We start from the raw sequence: 20,998 nt of genomic DNA on the forward strand, positions 1-20,998 counted from the left end.
CAGGCTTGAAAATTGTGAGTGCGATGCAATTTTACAATTTTTACTACAAACACTGTCACACTGATTCGATCTCTAGTATGTGAAAGGGCTAAGATTTTTCCCTTCCAACAGGCTGCCCAAATATCAAGAACTGCTCCTCCCTTTTATACTGCAAAGAAGCCAGACTGTACTATGAAACAGAGAACATTTTAAGGAATGCTCATGGACATTTCTGCACAAAGATTTTCTACCCAATTTAATTTAAAGGCTACTTTCAACAGAAATACTAAACAACTCAGTATTGGTGTGTATGCTGATGCTCTGCATAACCCATCATATATTTAAATGATTTAAGATGAGTAATCATGTCCTTAATTACAGTTTTATTAATTATATTTACAAATCTCCAACAATGAGCAAAGTGGAAGTAATTAGTAAGTGTGCATTCATTAGAATGATTCAGAAGGGAAAGTGATAATTATCTCAGCAGTCCCATCTCTTCCTGGATTGCACTATCCCTCCTCAGTTGGAAGATGCACAGCATATTTGGAAAATGTTTGCTGAAAAATAACCTTAGATAGTTTGGAATAATGTTTTGTCATTCAGGATTTAAAGATTCATTAAAGACCATGCTTACCTGACTGGAAGTCAACATATCGTTCTCAAGGGGTAGATTTACTTTGCTCAGAGATGATAGCATAGCATTGTAAACCTATTTTTAGTATGCAAATACTCAAAGCTGAACAAATGGCTGAATTTTTCAAAACCAGGTCATTGTTTTTTTTTAGGTAGACATACTTTGTACTTGAATAGTATTTTGATATCCATTCCATAAATATTTGAAAAAAGTTTAGATTAATAGCCCCCAAGCAGACTATCAGAAAGGACCTCTACAAAAGATACATGAGCAGCTATTATCCACTATTTTACAGAGGACTAGTAAAAAAGGCCCGCTTCTTAACGCAATGAAACGGGCGCTAGCAATGTAATGAGTTCCTGCCATTAATGTTTCCACGGTTGTATTCTGAATATAATTGTTGTTTACATGTGAAAGATTTCTTTATATACAATAGTTTTTGTGTAAACTGTGTTACAATGTGGTAAAAGTTTTCCTTGTTCAGGCCCTTCAATCAGTTTAACAATCACATCAGAAGAGCTCCTTACTCGTGAGAATGCAACATACAGTTGCCCATGTGAGAGACAGAGTGACAGTGTGTTTTACAGACAGTGTAAGAGAGAGATACACAGAGTGATTGTGTGTGTGACAAACTGATTAAATGTTTGTCTTCCCTTCCATTCTGTGCACTTGCCTCCACTGATGTTTGTACCTCCCTGTTTATGATTGTTTGTTAGAGATTCAATCCACTCCACTTCCCTCCTCCAAGTTCCGTTCTGTCTGGTTCTTCGTTCCTGTGATGTCACATTTGTTTGCTTGGCAACTATGCAGCATTCCGTTTCCTCGACATGAGGGCGAGGACAGTGAGAGCCAATGAAACGCTGAACTACAGACTTACAAACCCTACACTGCCACAGTGCCACGGAATCAGCTTCAGAATGTTGGAGGTGCTTTTTATTATATAGGATATGTTTTAAACTGTACCTTTCACTAAGATTTCAGCGTTTTGTCTACAATGACACCTAGATCTTTATCTTGGGTTCTGATTCCCAAGGTGAACCCTAGCATCATGTTAACTATCATTCAGATTATTCTTCCCAATGTGCATCACCTTGCATTTGTCCACATTAAATTTCATCTGCCATTTGGATGCCCAGTCTTCCAATTTCCTAAGATCTCCATGCAAGTTTTTTTTTTTACAGTCCGCATGTGTTTTAACAACTTTGAATAGTTTTGTGTCATCTGCAAATTTAATCACCTCACTTGTCATTCCAATTTCCAGATCATTTATAAATATGTTAAATAGCACCGATCTCAGTACAGATCCCTGCGGCATTCCACTATTCACTCTCCTCCATTGAGAAAAATGGCCATTTAACTCCACCCTCTGTTTTCTGTGCAATAACCAATTCCTAATCCACAACAGAACATTGCCTCCTACCCCACCATCTCTATTTTCTCAGGAGTCTCTCTCATGAGGGACTTAGACAAAAGGTTTCTGAAAATCTAGATACACTACATCAACCAGCTCACCTTTATCCACATGTTTATTCACGCCTTCAAAGAAATGAATCAAATTGGTAAGGCAAGACTTCCCTTGCTGAATCCATGCTGACATTGTCTTATCAAACCATGTTTATCTATGTGTTTCGTAATTTTATTCTTCATAATAGTTCCATTATTTTGCCCAGCACCGATGTCAAGCTTACTGGTCTAATGTCCTGGATCACCCCTGAAACCCTTTTTAAAAATCAGTGTTAACATTGGCCAATCTCCAGTCTTCAGGGACTACAAACAATTTTAATGACAGGTTACAGATTACTAATAGCAGATCAGCAATTTCATGTTTGAGTTCTTTCACTACCCTAGGGTGCATGCCAACCGGTCAATTTGATTTACTACTCTCTTAAATTTGTTGATTTGGCTTAATACGTGTTCCAGTTTCACCAAGATTTCTGTCAGTTCCTCTGCATCATCACCCTTGAAAACCATTTCTGATACAAGTAGATCTCTTACATCTTCTTCCTTAAAGACTGAAGCAAAGAATTCATTTACTCTCCTCCTCTATGGCCTTGTCCTCCCTGAGTGCCCCTTTTGCTCCTTCATGGTCTAATGGTCCCACAGATTCCCTCACAGACCTTTTGCTTCTGATATATCCGAAAAAGTAGTAACTGAGTTTTTGCCTCTTTGTCAAAGTTTCTCTTCATATTCTCTTTCAGTCTTTGCGTCTAACTTGCCAGTGCTTATGTTGCTTCTTATTTTCTTATTCGGGTTTTTTTTTTCCGTTCTTTAAAGGATGTTCTTTTGGTTCTACTATCTTCTTTTTAACCATTTTCCTCATTTTAATCTTAGTCAGCCGATTTCTTTATTTTTACACTGAAATAAGTATTTCCTAACCAACCCTTCTAAAACTGCTAACTTGTTTGCTGCTGCACAATGTGATACTTTCTACAAGGTGAGGCAAATAAAATAACCCTCTAGAGATTTTTTGTTTGTTTTTTTTGTGGTGGTGGTGGGGGGGGGGGGGGGTTCTGTTTTCTTAGCAACCACTTGGAATTTCAATGTGAAATACTTCAGCTTTATTTGTTACTATCTACATTTATATGCTGAGTGGAATAAGATTATCTTTAAACAGGGGAATTTACAGACTTTTTAACCTGACTACCCAGCGATTTTCGCATGCTCAAAATTTTATGAACTACTATCTTTTTTTTTTTTAAGGGGGTACCAGCGTACTGTTTATGAGGTCACAGTGATGTAGACTTTTGTCTGGAGAGCAATGTTGGAGGCCTATCTCAAGCTTCAACCAAAGATGAAAACAAGGAACTGCTACAGATGATCTGGGACAGACTGCCACAGGTACCGATCAACAAAGCTGTTAATGTCCCAAAGTGACTGAAGGCCTGTATTGAACCTGGGGGTGGACACTAAGCATTCACAGTGACTGTGAAATTCTGACACACTGATAATAGTATCATTTGAATGATGTTATTTTACTGTGTTTTTACCATGCAAACTTCACTAGGTAGTAATGCTAAAGTGTCAGTAACATAGCTTAAGATAATTAAATGATGCTTAATAGTAATATGTAAGTATGCTGACTAAATAAGTATGTACAATTTCTCATTGAAATTCAAAGTGATTGCTGAGAAAACGGCAAAAAAACTCAAAGGGTTACTTTTATTTTGCCTCACCCTATATATCTGCTCTCTTGAGCTAAGTCCATGTGAACCCTCTGGTGGCTGCATTGAAAGCTATTTATGGGTATAATTTTATCAAGAATTTTAAACATGTAAAGCATGCTTTACTCATTGAAAAGGCTCTCATAAAACTGTTTGCCTTAACGTTCTGAGTGTACCAGCAGGTGAGGAGGGATGGAGGGAAAGGAAGATCTATAATGTTGTTATGGTTATGATATGGAACACTAGAGCTCTATGCTATAGAGCTTTCTGAGGATGCCAGCTCGCCTTTTGCTGAATCTGCACTACATTGATTATTGTGTTATACGTATGTTTCATTGTACAAATAGTTTTCATGAAACCTTGAAGGGGTGGGGGGTGGAGTTGGGAAAGGGGGGGGGAGCAAATGTTTAAATTTTGATGATGCGAATGTCACCATCCGTGTACTCAGGTTGTCTTGTTTCCAAAGGTTACAGATGGAGCTTGTTGACTGTCAATTTTGTTATTTCATCAATAAAGAATTGTTGAACCTTAAATGCAAACATTACACCTTCTTTGCAGTAGATATAAATTTGCGTTAAAAGAATGTGTACGCTACTGGGGATCTTTGTATGAGCCTATTTTAGAAAGGTATGATACATAGGTGCCTTTATTAGATTCATAAAATGAGCAAAAAAAAAAAAAAAAAAAAAAAAAAGGCACACTTTTGGCTTTTTCACATAGGTGGCCTATTATAACTGTACCCTCTACATGCATTTGATCTTAGATACACAACTTTACAGGCTGTTTACCTGCCCTAGCTCTTCATTGAGGTCAGATGTGTTCACCAGTGGTCCTTCCCCTGTTTCTTCATCAAACATTTCTTCATCCCAGCTGAGGAAGTAAGAGCCAAGGAATTTCTGCATTTCCACAGTAACATACATAGATACAGGAATAATATAGTTGAAAAGAACCATGAAAGCAAGGAAGTCTGTAAACGCTTTGAGGAACTGCAAAGAAAAAAAAAAATCCAGAGAGGTTTTTTACATGATTCAAACACTCCCACTGGTATTACATTATTTTAACGGCTGCTCAGATTACAATATCAATATTCCACCAATAATGTAATGAGAGTAGAAAAAAAAAAGTCTTAAAAATTGATTTCCATACCAGATTTCTTTGCCTTTCTGAATCCGTTTTCTGGTTGTACCATGGGTCATCATGGGATGGATTACTCTGCCATACATATTTCAGGACAGTGTTGATTAGGGCTTTAGTAAGCAGAATACAGAGGTATACTATCAGGAATGCATTCATGGATCTGGAAAACAAAAATCAGATCAATCAGGGTAGCACATAAAATCTAAACTTTTATTTATCATTTATTAATTTGATATACTGCAATTTCGGCATGGGTTACAAATATATAATGTTTTCAAAGAACCTCCCAGATTTCCTTTTTCACGAAGTAAAAATCTGGGAAAATTATTAACCACATCTTGGTATCATAGCTACAGTGTTGGCACTTCAAATGTGCAAAAAGGACACTATTGCTGTACCTATTGTCCGTGGAAGTACTTAGGAGACTGATGTTGTAAATGATATATCAAAGGAAGTGAAATGTGTTGAACAATCTTGTTCCTCCTGCCTCTCTGCACAAGTAATATATTTAATACTAGTAAAAAAAGGCCCGTTTCCGAAACCAATGAAACGGGCGCTAGCATGTGGCTTTTTTTGTGTGTGTTTATGTGTCACAGAGTTATTTTGTGTGAGTGTGGGGTGTGTGTGCAGGTTGTTGATGTGTGTCTTTTTTTTTTTTGTTTTTTGCTTGGGGGATGTGCTGTGCTGGCAAAGTGGGATGGATTGGTGTGTGGCTTTGAGGGTGTTTCTGTTGTATTGTGTGTGTGTGGTTTTGTCGGTCAAGGTTTGTGGAGGGGGGTCTTTCTGTTGGTGAAATGTAAATGTGGTTGTTGGGGGGGGGGTCAGCCTTTGCTGAGTGGTGGATTGTTTTTTCCGGGGGGGGGGGGGGGGGGGGGTTGTGTTGTGCTGAGGCAGCAGTGTTGTTTTAGATGGGCAGAAGGTAGAGGAGCACGTTCTTGGTCTGTCGGTATTTTTTGGCCGTTTCAGGGCTGCTGTAGGGGAACGCTGAAAGAGAAATGTGCTGTGGGAAGCAGCGCCGTCTTTTTCCGTTGGGCTGGGGTTCTGGCCATCCTGGAGGTGGGAGACGGCTTGCCTGAGGCCAGGGATGATTGTTTTAAGTTGGCGGAAGGGAGAGGAGCACGGTCTTGGGCCATCAGTGGGTGATCCGGTATGTTCGGTCCATTTCAGGCCGACTTCAGGGGAATGCTGGGACATTTATGCGCTGCGGGAAGCAGCACCGTCTTTTTCCGGGTGCTCAGGGAATCCCTGAGGTGGGAGACGGTTTGCCTGAGGCTGGGGATGGTTGGGCACATCCTTGGCCGCTTCGGCAAAAGGGGAAGAGGAAGGGGGTGGGGAGTTACCTGCAGCCGCGTGAGAAACCGGTTATTCTTTGTTTGTTTTGTATTATTAATTTGCATTTCTGTTGAAGAAAGAGTGGATGCCTTTCGAATGATGGAGGTGGTGAGTCGGTGTGCGGTTGTTCCGTTAGTTTGGCAGCCAGTCTCCAGCGATTCGTAGGGAGGGAAGGACGTCAAGCGAATCCAAATATAGTCTGTGCTATAGGCCCTCCGGCACTCTTCAGTACCGGCATTAGGCATTTAAAAATTTCTCCCCCCCCCCCCCCCCCCCCCCCCCGGGGTCTATTTTTGCACATACCCACAGCAGGAATATTCTTCTCTCGTTCAAGCAGTGGTTCTGTGCTCTCTGTGCTGCACAGATAATGAGCCGTTCTGCTGGTGAATGCTCCTCCCTTATTGCCACGTAGTTTCCTCTGATAGGTCCGTCTTACGTCGCCTAGCGTTGCCTGGGAACAGTTTTGTGATGGTCCTTTGTGTTTCAGAATGTTGAGGGTGTTTTTTCTGATTGGTCCGTCATGCGAGGACGAGGCAGAGAGACATGGTCAGTGTTGTGGCTTCACCACCATGAACTGACGAACCCTTCAGGGAGTGACTGAGTTACTTCAGAACGTTGTCTTCAGAATGTTGAGAGTGAGTTTTATTATAGTAGATATTGGACATACCAAATTCCAGTTAAAGTAAGGATTCTTGAGCACCTCAGTCATATACATAATGGAGTTTGTGATGCTTTTAGTTCAACACTGGCCTATATTTACCATCCTCACGATCTCAAATTTTGTGGTTTTTGGAGGTACTTTCAATAGATTGTGGAGTTGGGGGGGGGGGGGGGAGAGATATTTCACCTTTGTTGTGGCAGAAGGAACAGTTTGATTTATACCTGGCAAACTGTGGAACCCCATGGATTAAATAGGGAAGTAGAATGGCAAGCTTTTCTTAAGGCTTGCACTATATTTTTTCATATCATATGACCTTCATCTCTGACCAATCACCTGTGAGTTTGTGCTTTTTAAATCTAAGTCTCCTTTGTGGAGGCAGTTCATTTGAATGTGGAAGACAGCAGTGTGTCTTGTTAAGGTACATTCTTTGCTAGTATTACTATATTTTGTTTGGACGTGTTTACTCTTTTTACATTTCTTGTCTATTTTCTTTTCAGAAACAACTATGAGAAGCAGCTGTTCACTTATTTAAAGAAAATTTCATTGATAAATCCTTTTGCCTGCTTGGAGCTGAATAAGTATAAGCCTTCCACTGTCAGTGGCTTGTTTTTTTTTTTTTCTTTAAAAATGGAAGCTACTCTGTAGATGATTAATTCTGGGGCTCGCTTGTAGGACTCTTTGTATTCAATTTTGGGGTCTCACTGAGGAAGTTTTGGTGAAATATGGTCCACGCTGGGACCGGAAACCTCTTTTTTTACAAGTTCATTTTAAGAGATTTTTCTAATTCACAATATCCAGCTGGCAGACATGTTATTTGTTATTTTCTGTACAAATGATTAATTCCCTTGGGATCTTATTTTTGAAACTGCAATAAAAATAAAATTTTTAAAAATTGATAGGATATTCCATACTAGTAAAGAGTTTTTGCTAATGGTGATAAGATTCCTCTTTTTTTAGCATTCTCACAATCCTTGCCACTGTGATTTGCAATATTTACAGCCACCGCCACAGCTGAAGTAGCTCAGCTTTATATAGTGCTTGCCCTGACCTGCTTACAGTGTTTCTAACAAACTGCTGGAAAGCATGCAGCTATCATACCTGCAAACCCCTGTGGAACAGGGAAAAATTTAAACTTATGTCTTAAAGAAATGCAATAAATTGTCATAGGTGAACTACTGACAAAATGCTGGCTTAGCTGACTTAGGGGACATCCAGTGAGTATAAATAAAGATGTTTACTACAGACCTTTTCTGTATTGACAAAAAAAGGCCATTTGATAAGAGAGGTTATTTGTGATAGATGTCTTCTTTTGGAAAAGTATATTTTGTGTTTAACTAAAGAAAACAGGACATAAATTAAAAGTAGTTGAGAAATGCTATGTAATAGGTTTTTCCATTGACCTATGCCCTTATACTTTAAACTTTTAGCATACTTGCTTACAATAAGTTCAGCCTTCTAAAAAAAAGTATGTCTTGCTGATGCTATGGGATTCTGTATAGATGAATCAATTACCTCATGTGTATTTATTTATTTCTAACATTTGTATCCCACATTTTCCCACCTATTTGCAGCCTCAGTGTGGCTTACATAGTTCCGTAAATGGTGATACCAGTTCCGGAGAAGAGAAATACATAGTTAGGGTAAAGGAGACAGAGTGGATTAGGTTACAGGTAAGGAAAGTTCATCTTATGACAATAACTGGATCATCATACTCCAGGGGGACTTGGAAGGAGAGCGTGTTCTTTCCCAGTCTTCCCTCCTTATTGCAATAAGATATAATATACAGCTCTAATAAAGACCAGTTTACTGATCTTGTGTGGGTCAATATATTTTATTCCTTAAATTTATGTACTTTCAACACCTCAAACATTTCAAAAAGCCCTGGAAACTGGATCAACAACAGCATCCTGACTTTACTTTATGTTATATATTTTTTTTGTCTTGGATCACGTCTCTGTTTCTTGTGCCAGCCTTATTTCCCCTCCCATCCAGGTCTTTAAAACTCTTACCACAAGTCCTCTTGCTAAATCTATACTTGTCAATATATTAGTGTGACCTCCGTATGAAGTTCTCAGGAGAAAAGGCACTAGTGGGGAACAGAAGAGGTTGGGGGGGGGGGGGGTGAGTGAGAGAAGCCTGATGGGAGCCAGAAGGAAGAATGAGAGAGACTGGGTAGGGAGTGTGATGAAGGCAGTTAGAAATTTAAAATTGGTATACTCTCTCAATCAAGTCACATCAAAAAATGGAATTCATGTAAACCATGTGCCTAAAATTAAATTTGCAACATGCAAATATGAAAACCTCCCTTAACCAGCTTGAAATAAACACCAAAATTTACAATCTATGAACCCCAAAGAATCATAGGTCCTAATTATATATGTACACCTACACATCAGATATATCACATAGAGTCAATTTTTAAAGGTTTAACCAGGTAATTTAGGATGCTAGATAATGAAATATCCACTTTTCAAAACTTTCCTTTCTAAGGGGGTTGTTTATTAAAGTTTAGCTTGAGCTATCTGCAGCAGGGAACATAGGAATAAAATGGGCCCTGTTGCAGATAACCTGAGCTAAGCTTTAGTAAACAACCCCCTAAATTTACAAGGTGCCCAAATTTATATATTTTTGAAAAAGGATTTATAATCTGTCCATCATCATATATGGGCAACTAAAACATATATATAAAATCTGAAATGGTCAACAATCTCTCATGCACATTCATTAATAAAACCTGATTGGCTAATTGCCCACCCCTAGTTCCTATAGACCAGTGGTTCTCAACCCAATCCTTGGGGTACAATTATTGCATTAATAACACTATTAACACATTATTACTTAAATGCATACCATTCGTCTTAATGCCCCCCCTCCCGTGTTTAACTCTACAGCAGGGCTCAAGATTTTTTCTCCTTCTTTGGTGCTGGATCAAACTCCTTGCCCCCCCCCCCCTCCCCTGCACCGCTCTACAGATACTTGAGCCGCACGGTGCAGGAAGTTGGGGAAGTCTTATGCATCTTAAAACTGTGAGACTTCCCCAACTTCCTGCACCGTGTGGCTCAAGTATCTGTAGAGCCAGGTGGTGCAGGGGGAGACTAGGAGTTTGATCTAGCACTGAGGAAACAGAAAAAAATCCTGAGCTGTTGTATAGGTAAACGTGAAGCATGAGGCATGAGAGAACCTGGGAGACAGAATGGGAAAAGGGGCAAAAGAGAATCTCCCTTCAAAATTAAACAAACAAAAAAAAAAAAAAAAGACACAGCTTGTTTCTTTGGGAAACCAACTGTTGTGAAAGAAAATCCAGGTGCCCTCAATAAAAAAAAAAATTGCAACTTACACTGTATAAGGAACAATAAATGTTTAATTGACTCTCTAAAACACCAAATAGATTTAAAAAAAATTAGCCAAGCATAGTACGGATAAAGATGCCTGAAATAGCCAAGCTTAGCACTAGTTTAAATAGAAATGCCTAACATATTCTGAAATATCAATCAATTCACTCAGATTGTACATGTTTTCATAGACTATTTCAATGGCCTCTCTAGAATTAAAAAGAGATATATACATATAAGGGGGTGGCAATTAACACAACAGAAACTATGTTTCATTTCCTAAAATGCATGCTGTGATTAGGCACAATTAATCATGCAAATAAAATTTTAATCACACGATTAACATTTAATTGTTGCTTGCCCTTAATAGGAACCAATGAAGTAAAAGGGACAAGCTTAAATGTACCTAAAAACTCTTCAATCAAAAGATGTAAAACCATTCAATGATTGATCATATTTATCCTTCTGAGTCAAAAACTTCAGTCTCAAACAATAGCCTTAAACTGATGAGAGCCTAGAAAGATCAACAGTCTGCTTTATTAAATTAATTTCAGTTGATAGGACTAACACATCACAAATATGACATTTTATCTAAAAGCTTTCTTTCCTCAAATCACATTTCATCTCAAAGTAGAATTATACCAAGTGTTCTTCTTGCCTTTTAATCAGGCAAATATTGGAGTGGATCCAGATACACACTCAACTTGTATAAGCCACCTAACTTTGGGCCCTGTTTACTAAGCGCATTAGCGTTTTTAACATGCCTACAATTAGCGCGTGTGCTATGTAGGCACCTATAGGGATATTGTAGGCACATACATAGTTAATACGCATTAAAAATGCTAACGCGCCTATAATGCAGCTTAGTAAACAGGGCCCTTTAGGTGAGAAATCCTCCCCCCTAGCTGTCTTCAATCTAGCTAGTCAAATTTTGACAACGTAGACTTAAGTGAATTTTCAGCTGAAAGCCAGTTAGATTTTTCTTAAAACCTGCAGAAAAGATCACCCTTTAAAACCATTCAATTAGCTTTGCTTTTAGTAGAGCTTTAAATACCCTGGAGTGTAGTAAATAGAAACATGTTTAATTACTTTTAGTTCCCATAACTAAACATGTGTCCTCTAGTTCACTACCCAACCACAATCTGTGGCCGTCTTTCTTCTGTATAACATAAGAATTGTACTTATTTAAATGTAATTCTATAATCTTTACATATATAAAACACAGCATACATAAATGTTGCTTTATAAAGCAACTTGCTAGCCATTTTTCCAGCTTAGAGCAATTACATCTGAAAAAAGCTAAGCATGACCTTATCAATGATCTGGCTGTTTAGCTGTCCATTCATGGGTGAAGGAAATCATGATCTGGAACAAATATACTGAATAAAAACTGACCCAATGGTACTGACCACAACAGTGAAGTGTTCTATAGGCTAGAAATACTGTGTAAAAACTGAACATCCCATTCATTTTGGCTGGGCTTCTTCCTGGCTTATAAACCTCAAGACTACACATTTCTGAACAACTATCTTGAGCAGTTCAACTCTAAGATTATAAATCAAAGCCTGCTTGCAAGAAGGGATCAGGAAGTTAGACATGCAATTTATACCACAATTCTTGATTAACAAATTTAAAATTAAAAAAAAAAAAGCACAAAATAGTGCAGATATTCCTCTTCTTGAAAGAAAAGCATTCCACAGGACTCATTAACTACCCACTGCCCTGGAAAATTTTCAGCTTCACAGGAAAAACCATTTCTGGAGAGACCTGAAAGACTATGGATCATTAATACTTAACTAATAATTGCTGCTAAGGACTGGAAAACCTTTGATATACTTGCAAAGCTGGACAGATTGCTCATACACCTTAAGTAATTTGACTGTGTACAATACTTCAGCCCAGTAAACCCAGGTTCCTCATGCATCCCTATGTAGGGAAGAGGTAACGAACTTCCCCCAACTATCAAGAAGACATAGGCTCAAGAGGTAAATTACCTATTTTGACCACATAATGACATGCTTCTCATTACCTAGTAACCCCTATCACTACTATACTACTTTCCAGGCCAATCAATAATAAGTTTCCTGACTAATGGTGTCACCAGTGAATAACTGGGAATAACTGAGAGCTGCCAAGACAAAACTGGGGTAGTCCCACTGACTGAACCATGCTGAACAGGATTCACCATCCAGCATTAACCAAGACCAGGGAAGTGGAGTCGAGTAGCAGCTTAATTCAAGAGAATCAAATTGCATTGTTATCTCCTCCCACCCATCTGTCAGAATGCATCTTAATCTAGCCAGGAAAACCTTGCAACACATCCTCTGGACAAAATCTCCTTGATCTGCTTACAAGGTTAACCCTGACATTTCATGATGTAATGGCAACACTTGGTTTCACACAGGTGATCAAACTGTCAACCTACGAAAAAGGTCTCATTCTAGATCTGCAAAGGAGCAGACATGAAGCTAGTGTCATCAAGAAAACACTCATTATGGACAGATCATTTTCTAATAATATTTTTCAGTTGATAGGATTCAGGGTTGAAGGATTTTTATGCTTAGCTGGCTGGGATGCCTAAGAAAGCTTCTGCAGTGTATAGGAATGTTAAATTTAAGAATGTTTACATGTGTTGCATTGGAACACGTCTGGGAGTACGATTTGGGGGAAAGTTTTTCTGAGTTGATATGGAAAAATTTGGGGTTTGGGTTTGCAGGCTTTTGTCAGCCTCAGTTTTGTAATCTTTGTTCTATGTTACCCATAGAGCATTATGGACTCCTTAGAAGGTTATCAAAATGGACTGAGCATGGGTCTAATAAGTGTTAGTCCTGCAAGTCAGTTGTGGGTACTTTTAATCATATGTTGTTTGCTTGTTTGAATTTAAAACATTTTCAGATTCAGTTTAGGAAAGGATTGCAGATGTGTTGGGTATTCAGATTGAATTATAAAATAGTACTTATACAATTAGCAGTCTTGTCTCCTCTTTTGAGCAACAATAAAGTTAAGTTGTTTGATATGCTTATGGGGTTAGATATACAACTGGTTTTATCAGCATGGAAAGATAATACTGCTTTGTCAATGACGGCCTGGTGGATTGTTCTCCTGATTTGTAAATATGAAGAAATGGCTGCTATTAAGAGACATAACATTCAACAGTTTAAAAGGGTTTGGGCACCATTGGATGCTTTTTGTCAGCTTGCTAATGTTAGTGTTTAATTGTGCTGAGAACTCAACTATTTGAGAATGATGTTCTGTGGGTTGGGAATTGTATATATTGGAATTTTTCAATAAAAATATTGAACTCAACATTTTCTATAAACAACCTAAAACAGAAGGGCCCTAACGGAGTGTGGAATGAAGTGAGAGACATGAGAAACCTAAGTATTGAGAGTTTACTGGAGGTCTTGTCCTACCCCAATGGGAATGAAAAGAGGACCACAGTGTCAGAGCAGGATGATATCTGTAATGCATACTTAGCAATGGCCCTAGGAAAGAAAATGGGTCCATAAAAGAAAGCCCTGTAGTCTACACACAACCACTCCCTTTGGTTCATTCCAGAACCACAAGTCCTTAAGCAACAAGGATGTAAACTGGAAAGAAAATGGCATAAATCTTGCCTAGATGAGGACACACTCAACTGTATGAAACATATGGCAATATAGAGCAAAACCTTAACAGTAGCCAAAAATGAAATTTCTCTCAATGCCAAGCTGCAAATTCAACCAAACTATTCAAAATAGATGTAGGGGTTCAGTCGACTGGTTACAATTTTGAATAATTGTTGTTGAGTTTTCAGCCTATCCAATGCATTGATAGAAATATATATTTTTTGCAATAGCCAACAAGAGAAGCCAAGTTGGCAATCCTCATGCTGGCTCCTTTGTGGTAATTTTGGAGTATTCATGGGGGGGGGGGGGGGGGGCTCAGCTACATAGAGGGGGATATTTTACAGATGAAAGGAAAGAAGGAAGAAAGGGAAGCTGGAGAGGAGCTGGCACTACCTATTTGATTTTTATTAAATGCCTATGAGGCAGAAGGATCAGGGTACTTTTGAGGCATATTTCAAAGGTGTCTGTAAATGAGTAACCATCAATATGGGGAGAAAAATCGAGATTTTTTTTTTTTTTTTAATTTTAGAAGAAGCCCTAGCTAGCTAAATTTGCCTGGGCAGAACAGGCACACACTGACTTCAATCTAGCTGGTCAAAATATGACCAGCAGGATATAGGCAAATTTTCAGTTGAAAATCTAGTCAGTATTCACCTAAGGATAACAGTGCTTCTCAAACTTAGCTAACATGACCCCATTTTAATACTTAAAAATTTATGTGATCCTGTCATGATGAAAACAAAAATAGCAGACCTCTACTCCCATCTCTTATCTATTTCCTCAGACTCCAGTATAACGAGAACCCCACACAAAAGGAGGGGGCAACGGGTCCTGGGAATATTCACAGGTCTCATGGTAACTGCCACTACTAGGCAAGGTCACTGTAGGAGTCTAGAGGGAGAGGGCAGTCCTATTTCTGTGAACCCATCCACTGATTATGTGATCCCATTTGGGGTCCTGACCTACACTTGAACCACTGCTATATACTGTCATATTTGCTGCTCAGTAATGATTAGAAAATACTCCTAGTGTTATTTCATGCTTTCTTGAATTGCTAAGTTTTCTTTTGTCTTCACAAACCTCACCACTCTCTGAAGAAATACTTTCTGACACTGATTCAACCCTCTCACTTCCTCAGAGCTTCATATCGTAACTTCTTGGAGTGAAGAAGTACCTAAATGGTTAGAACTGCGTGCAGCTCCTTGAGACCCTGGGCAAGTCACCTAATCCTCCACTGGCCCACATACAAAAAACTTGGAATGTGAGACCACTAGGAACAGATAAAAAGTACCTGTATGTAAATATGCAAACCACTTTGGTTGTACCACAGAAAGGCAGTATAACAAAAAACTAATAAAAACATGTTCTCAATGCAGGGAGACAGACTCAAAGGAAGAGGATGAGCCAAGACAGAAGTAAGCAGGTATGCAATCATCATATATGCTGACAAACCCCAAGTAGTATTTTAGGAAACACATACTAGCTGTTATAAAAATAATTTTTAAGTCTAATTTAATTTGAGACAGGCACAAAGAATAGAAAATACTGACAGTTAATGTATGATAAATGAGAAATATAAGTAAGTACTTTAAGGGTAGGCAAATTCTCCCTTTGAGGAATATTTCACATTTTAGAAAGTTACCCAATGTGCATGCACAACTAAAAAGAAAAGTTACACAGAGCGTAACAATACTAATCTGGGGAGGTTTAAGATGAAAGGTATGTCTTTTCTATTGCCCTACTTGAAGCAAGTGGTGGTAGAGGGGGAAGACTCCACAGACAGCATATGCCTCAGCAGCCAAGGCTTCTCAGAAACAGTGTACAGCATTGATCTGCAAACATTCTGGGAGGATCCAAAGCCAGAGAGATTTTCAGAATATTTACAATGAATAGGCAAGACAGACCTTACATGAAATGGAAGCAGCACATGAAAACCTTATGAATATTTATTGTGGTTATCCCTAAAACCCATTTGGCTAGGAGTTTCCCAAAACAGGTTTGATAACTGGTATGGTCTTAAAATTAACTGTACTCCCTGATAAGGACAAATTTAAAAAGTAAAAGCAGTACCTTAACTCAGCCAAGGGAAAAAGATATTTGCTACAGCAAGCAATTTTATGCTCTCTTATAACTCCCTCTCTTCTTATAACTCCCTTCTGCACACCTGGCAAATCAAGTTGCACATTTTATATACTTAGATGGGGGATTCTATAAATGGCACTCAAAAATATAAAAGACAGAAAAGATGGGTGCTATGCACTGTTTTATAAAAGGCAAGGACTCTTTATAGAATAGTGCTTAGTGCCAATTCTCTGGACACCAGACTTGCTCTGCTATAAATCCTGGCGCCCAAGTTGGGCACGCTCACCCATTATTGGTCACAGGTCATGCATCCGATATACTGCTTTTCTGTAATACAACCAAAAGCAGTTTACGTGTTATATAAAGGTACTTTCTCTGTCCCTAGTGAGCAAGGGAGGTTAAGTTACCTACCCTGGGTCACAAGGAGTCACAGTAGGAATCAAACCAGTTCCTCTGGTTCTAGGCTCACTACACTATGCTGTGCAACATTTTGGAAGCCCCTGACCCACCCATGCTCCTCCCATGGCTATGCCCCCTTTTGAATTGTGCGCTATGGGATTTAGGTGCCCAGCATTATGGAATAATTTTTGTTTATTTATACCCCACATTATCCCAAACAAAAAAAAAATCACATTTGTACAGTAACCAAAACAAGACACCTAACATGCTCAGGAACTAACAAGCACTAGTGCAGGTGAAGGATTGATCAAATAGAAATGCCTTCAGCAACTTACAAAATGATACATAACCAGTAACATATCTCAATGCATTTGGCAAAGAGTTCCACATCTTAGAAGCCTGGTAGATAAAACCTGCAGTATGAACAGATATATAATGAAGATTCTTACAACTTCGATAGTGAAGCATGAGATGTAGGAAAAACATTTTTTGAAGGCTGGTATATCAGGTTCTGCATGCAACTATGCAGTAAGCCATACAAAAGTTGGTAAACAAGTTTGCAAAGCGTAAAGGTGGTTTGAGAATTTATTGGAAACCAATGCAATTTAACCAGGAGAGGCGTTGCCCTAGAATAGCAAGGAGTTCCATACACAAGGCGGGCAGTGGTATTCTGCGCCGATTGTAATTTCCTAAGGAGCACTTCAAACCTGAGTAAACAGCATTACAAAAATCAAATTTGGAAAGGACTGTTTGTCTTCCATTGTTTGATTCAGAGTTCAAAAAGAAAGGGCGCAATCGCTTCAATCTCCACAATGTATTGAAGACACAAGAAACCACTTTAGACACCTTAGGGTCAAAAGACAGCTACTACTATGAAAATCCTGGGTATAACCATTGACCAGTATCTAACGGAAAAGATATATCTATCATGAAATTCTGAATAACCACAGGGTGATAGGGATGAGTCAGAATCAGGAATCTGGTTTTGCCTTTAAGCTTAAGTTTATATTCAGTGGCCCAGGATTCCATCAGATTCAAGTCAGATTGGGTGGTAGGCAAGATCTCTGATAAATTCTCCAAAAGCGGAATATCAATGGTAGCATCACCAGCATATATGAAGGCCTTAAAACTTCTTGATTCCAGTAAACTATCTAGTGGAGTCTTCATCAAATTGAACAGGACAGGGGAAAGAGGGGAGCCCTCAGAACACCACAAATCGAGGGCCAGGATGGAGACAAAAGACCAGCCTGCTTTACTCGATAACTGTCAAAACTTTTGAAACCCACTGAACCACTGCAAGACTGTACTGCAAATACCAAAATGATCCATCAAGCTTAGTAATATGCAATGATCAACTGTATCAAAAGCACTGGACATGCCAAACTGCATTTTCCTACCTACACTCAGTTCTTTTCTGAAATTGGCTATCAGGGTGAGTTTCTGTACTATATGCAGGCCTGAACCCAGACAGAGCTATGTAGAATGAAATGTGAGTGAAGGAATTCCATGAGTTGAGAGGATACCAAATCTTCCATCACCTTTATTAACAATAGGATGGAGGCCATTGGTCTGTAATTAGATACTTCACTCCTACTAGCCGAGGGGTTCGCCGGGATAGAAATAATAACTATACAGCCCTTACCTATAGGGAAAAAACCCTTAAGATACCGTAAAGGACAGATTCGACATGAGACAAAGAAATAAATCCAGAGCAGTCTTTAGTAAATAGCTGGGGTAGGGATCCAATAAACAATGTAAAAATGAATAATTAGAAAAATAAAATTTAACAGAATCTAATATTGGCAATGAAAAGGAGGACCAACCTTACCAGAAGCATGCGCAAATCCTTATCTGTGCTAACACTAATTATATTTGAACTGGAATTTCACATATGATTGACATTTAATTCAAGTGTTTATTTTTATACTTAATTTTTTGTATGGGAAACTAATGTAATTGGGTTGCCTTTTGTCCTTTCTTTGTTTTCAACAATAGCACCATAGTTAAACTGAGTCAGTTTGGTCTGCAGTCCTTATTTGTAGTACTTAATTCTCTTGATGCAGTGAGTAAGTAATCACAGGGAAGTACAAAAATGATCCCGAAAAACTGTGATCCAGTATCGACAATAGTTTCTCCAATACCCATTAACCCTTGGATTCTATATATGGTGTCCAGATTTGAGCATGCTCCCAAGATGTGCACACAACGTAATTGGCTACAAGCTGTTAACCACCAATAACTGGATGCTAACAACAAATTATCCACTCACATTGATTCACCAAATAGGAGGAGGAAAAGACTTCAGTGACTGAAGTGGCTTATGAAATAGCTCACAACCGACACATCCTTAGTCTACAAAAACACCCCTCATTTAATTTAAAGGTGTGACTTTTTTTTTCTTTTAATACTTTATAGTCCCAATAATTTAAAGCTTGATGACTCAGTTCAAATACAATGTCCACAAAACTGCATATTATTCGGTCCAAGAGATTTTCAATGCAATACAAATGCAGTGCAAATGTTTCTCAACACTTATCTTTGAAGCTGTTCTCATCTGCTCAACGAAGCTGCCAGTTTAACTGGATGCTTCATCAGGAGCTGCAAGTACAGAATCAGCTCCATTGAAGAGGTTGGTGCTGGTGTAAACAGCAATTTTTTTTGAAGCAGTTACTAATGAAGCATCCAGTGCAACTTGCAACTCTGTTGAGCAGATAAGAACAGCGCGGGGCTATAATACCCGTATGATCTGAGCTAATAGCATGCAAATTTAGGCATGCTATTAGCTCTGATCATAGGGGAAAGTGCAAGATGATTTTGCCTGAGCATTCCTCCCACACTTGTTTGACAGGTCCAGGCTGTTAAAAGCCCAGACTTGCCAAACACAGGATATGGAGGTCCATTGGACCCCTGCCATCGCTTCATACCTGTTGGCCTAGTGCTCTCCTAAGCCCCCCACCCCCTGACAGCGACACGGGGGCTGGAGGTCCAGCAGAACTCCCCCCCCCCCCCACATAAGGTATTCAGGACTGGAGATCCACCCTTAACCTCCCTCACATCTAAAAAAAAACATCCCTGGTGGCCCAAGTGGGCTGCCAAAACAACCCCCCACCAGCCTTGGCAGTCTAGTGGTGAACCCCTCCCCTCCCCTGTGATGAAGGAAGGAGTAGCAGACTCCCTCCTCTTCCAGTGCCACCTTCAAAATGACATCACCCTGCCCAGTGCATCCTGGAATGTGCTGGGCAATGCTTCACTACCATATAAGGGAGAAACACAGGAGAAACTCCCTTATATGGTAGGGAAGTTCTGCCCAGCACATCCACAGTCCTCCCCAATGCTCTGTAAACCCCGCTCTGAGCTGGTGTAGGGTTTACAGTGGTATCAGCTCACTAGTTTGGCACGCTGCCTGCTGAGCATTGCGGAAGAATACTAATGTCCCTGCTTAGAATGCATTTGCATGCTATTAGTGTTCATAGCTAGCAAGCACATTGTTACACATGCTGGCTATCTCTGATCCTGGGACGCAAGCAAACATGGGCGCTAGTCTGGCACTAATGGCCTCTAGTGCCAGCATTTCCTTTTCATCATCTGGGCCTAGGAGCTTCACACTGACCACCTGCTGGAGATAGAAGAATACTGAATTGTCTGAGTTATACAGGGTTCTATTAAGACACAGCACAATTCTGTATCTCTACCTGTGGTGATAGATGGACACAAACCAACAAGGCTTGGACTCATCTAGGCCTAATGACAAGGAACTGCATTTTAAGCCCAAGAATTATCCAAAACAATGGAAGAGATGCATAAGACTTTCAATGTTATATACATTATGGACCAAATTTTATAAATACTGCCGAAAAAATAACATGCTAAGTGCTGTTCTATAAATGGCGCTGAAAGATAGATGCCATTTATATAGAATACGCTAAGTGTCACAATTGGTGCCTAACTTTAGACGCGTGGATGTACTCCAAGTAAACCCTGGTATAAATCCTCACATCTAAATTAGGCGTGGATCCCCCTTATTCTATAACAGAGTACTTAAAATGTAGGAACGTCCCTGATCAACCCTTGACCCTCCCATGGCCGTGTCCCCTTTTTGGGGAGATAGATTAGATAGATAGATCTACACACACACACATATCTATATCTATACACATACATCTATATACACAGAAAAAAATATATACACAATAAAGACAGTCATGCATATTGCAGATATCAATATCAACACAAAAACACACTGTTGTACATGGAGATGTCTAATTTCTACTACAGAAGCTATTATTGTGTAAGTGAAAGTACACTACAATCTCAAAATTGCCATTAGGAACTAGAAAGCTTTACTTTTCAACAGCTGATCGTTTCTGTGATTTGGACTGGTAATTCAATGCCATCTTGGTTTCCATGCCAGTGTAGATAGCAACACCTAAAATGTTAACAGAAAAAAAAAAAAGACAAGGTCAACAATGCTAATAACACAATCCAGATTGCATTATTAAAATATTCAATCTACAATTAAAAAAAAACAAAAAAAAACCCCAACAGAATTATATATATTTTTTTTAGGTTACATTCAGAAATCAAACCTAAAATGGGCATTAGTTTGCATTACTAACACAGAGGCATCTATGTTCTAGTTCTGTTTCACATACAATATCTGTGTCTGAAAA

At 39.1% G+C, this 20,998-nt stretch overlaps 1 protein-coding gene across 4 annotated transcripts in view; it reads right to left on the reverse strand.

Annotated features, from left to right (window-relative positions):
- Nucleotides 1–20,998, reverse strand: part of ATP11A (ATPase phospholipid transporting 11A) — a 381,664-nt gene that overhangs the window by 120,086 nt on the left and 240,580 nt on the right. For all 4 annotated transcript variants that reach the window (XM_030201529.1, XM_030201532.1, XM_030201531.1 and 1 more), the window contains exons 10-12: nt 20,673–20,754; nt 4,924–5,074; nt 4,566–4,763 (exon numbers count right to left, since the gene is read on the reverse strand). In XM_030201529.1, the coding sequence (XP_030057389.1) occupies nt 4,566–4,763; nt 4,924–5,074; nt 20,673–20,754 (431 nt within the window). The remainder of the gene's footprint in view (nt 1–4,565; nt 4,764–4,923; nt 5,075–20,672; nt 20,755–20,998) is intronic.

The sequence above is a fragment of the Microcaecilia unicolor genome, chromosome 4 (assembly GCF_901765095.1).
Source record: "Microcaecilia unicolor chromosome 4, aMicUni1.1, whole genome shotgun sequence".
In the NCBI taxonomy this organism is placed as follows: Eukaryota; Metazoa; Chordata; class Amphibia; order Gymnophiona; family Siphonopidae; genus Microcaecilia; species Microcaecilia unicolor.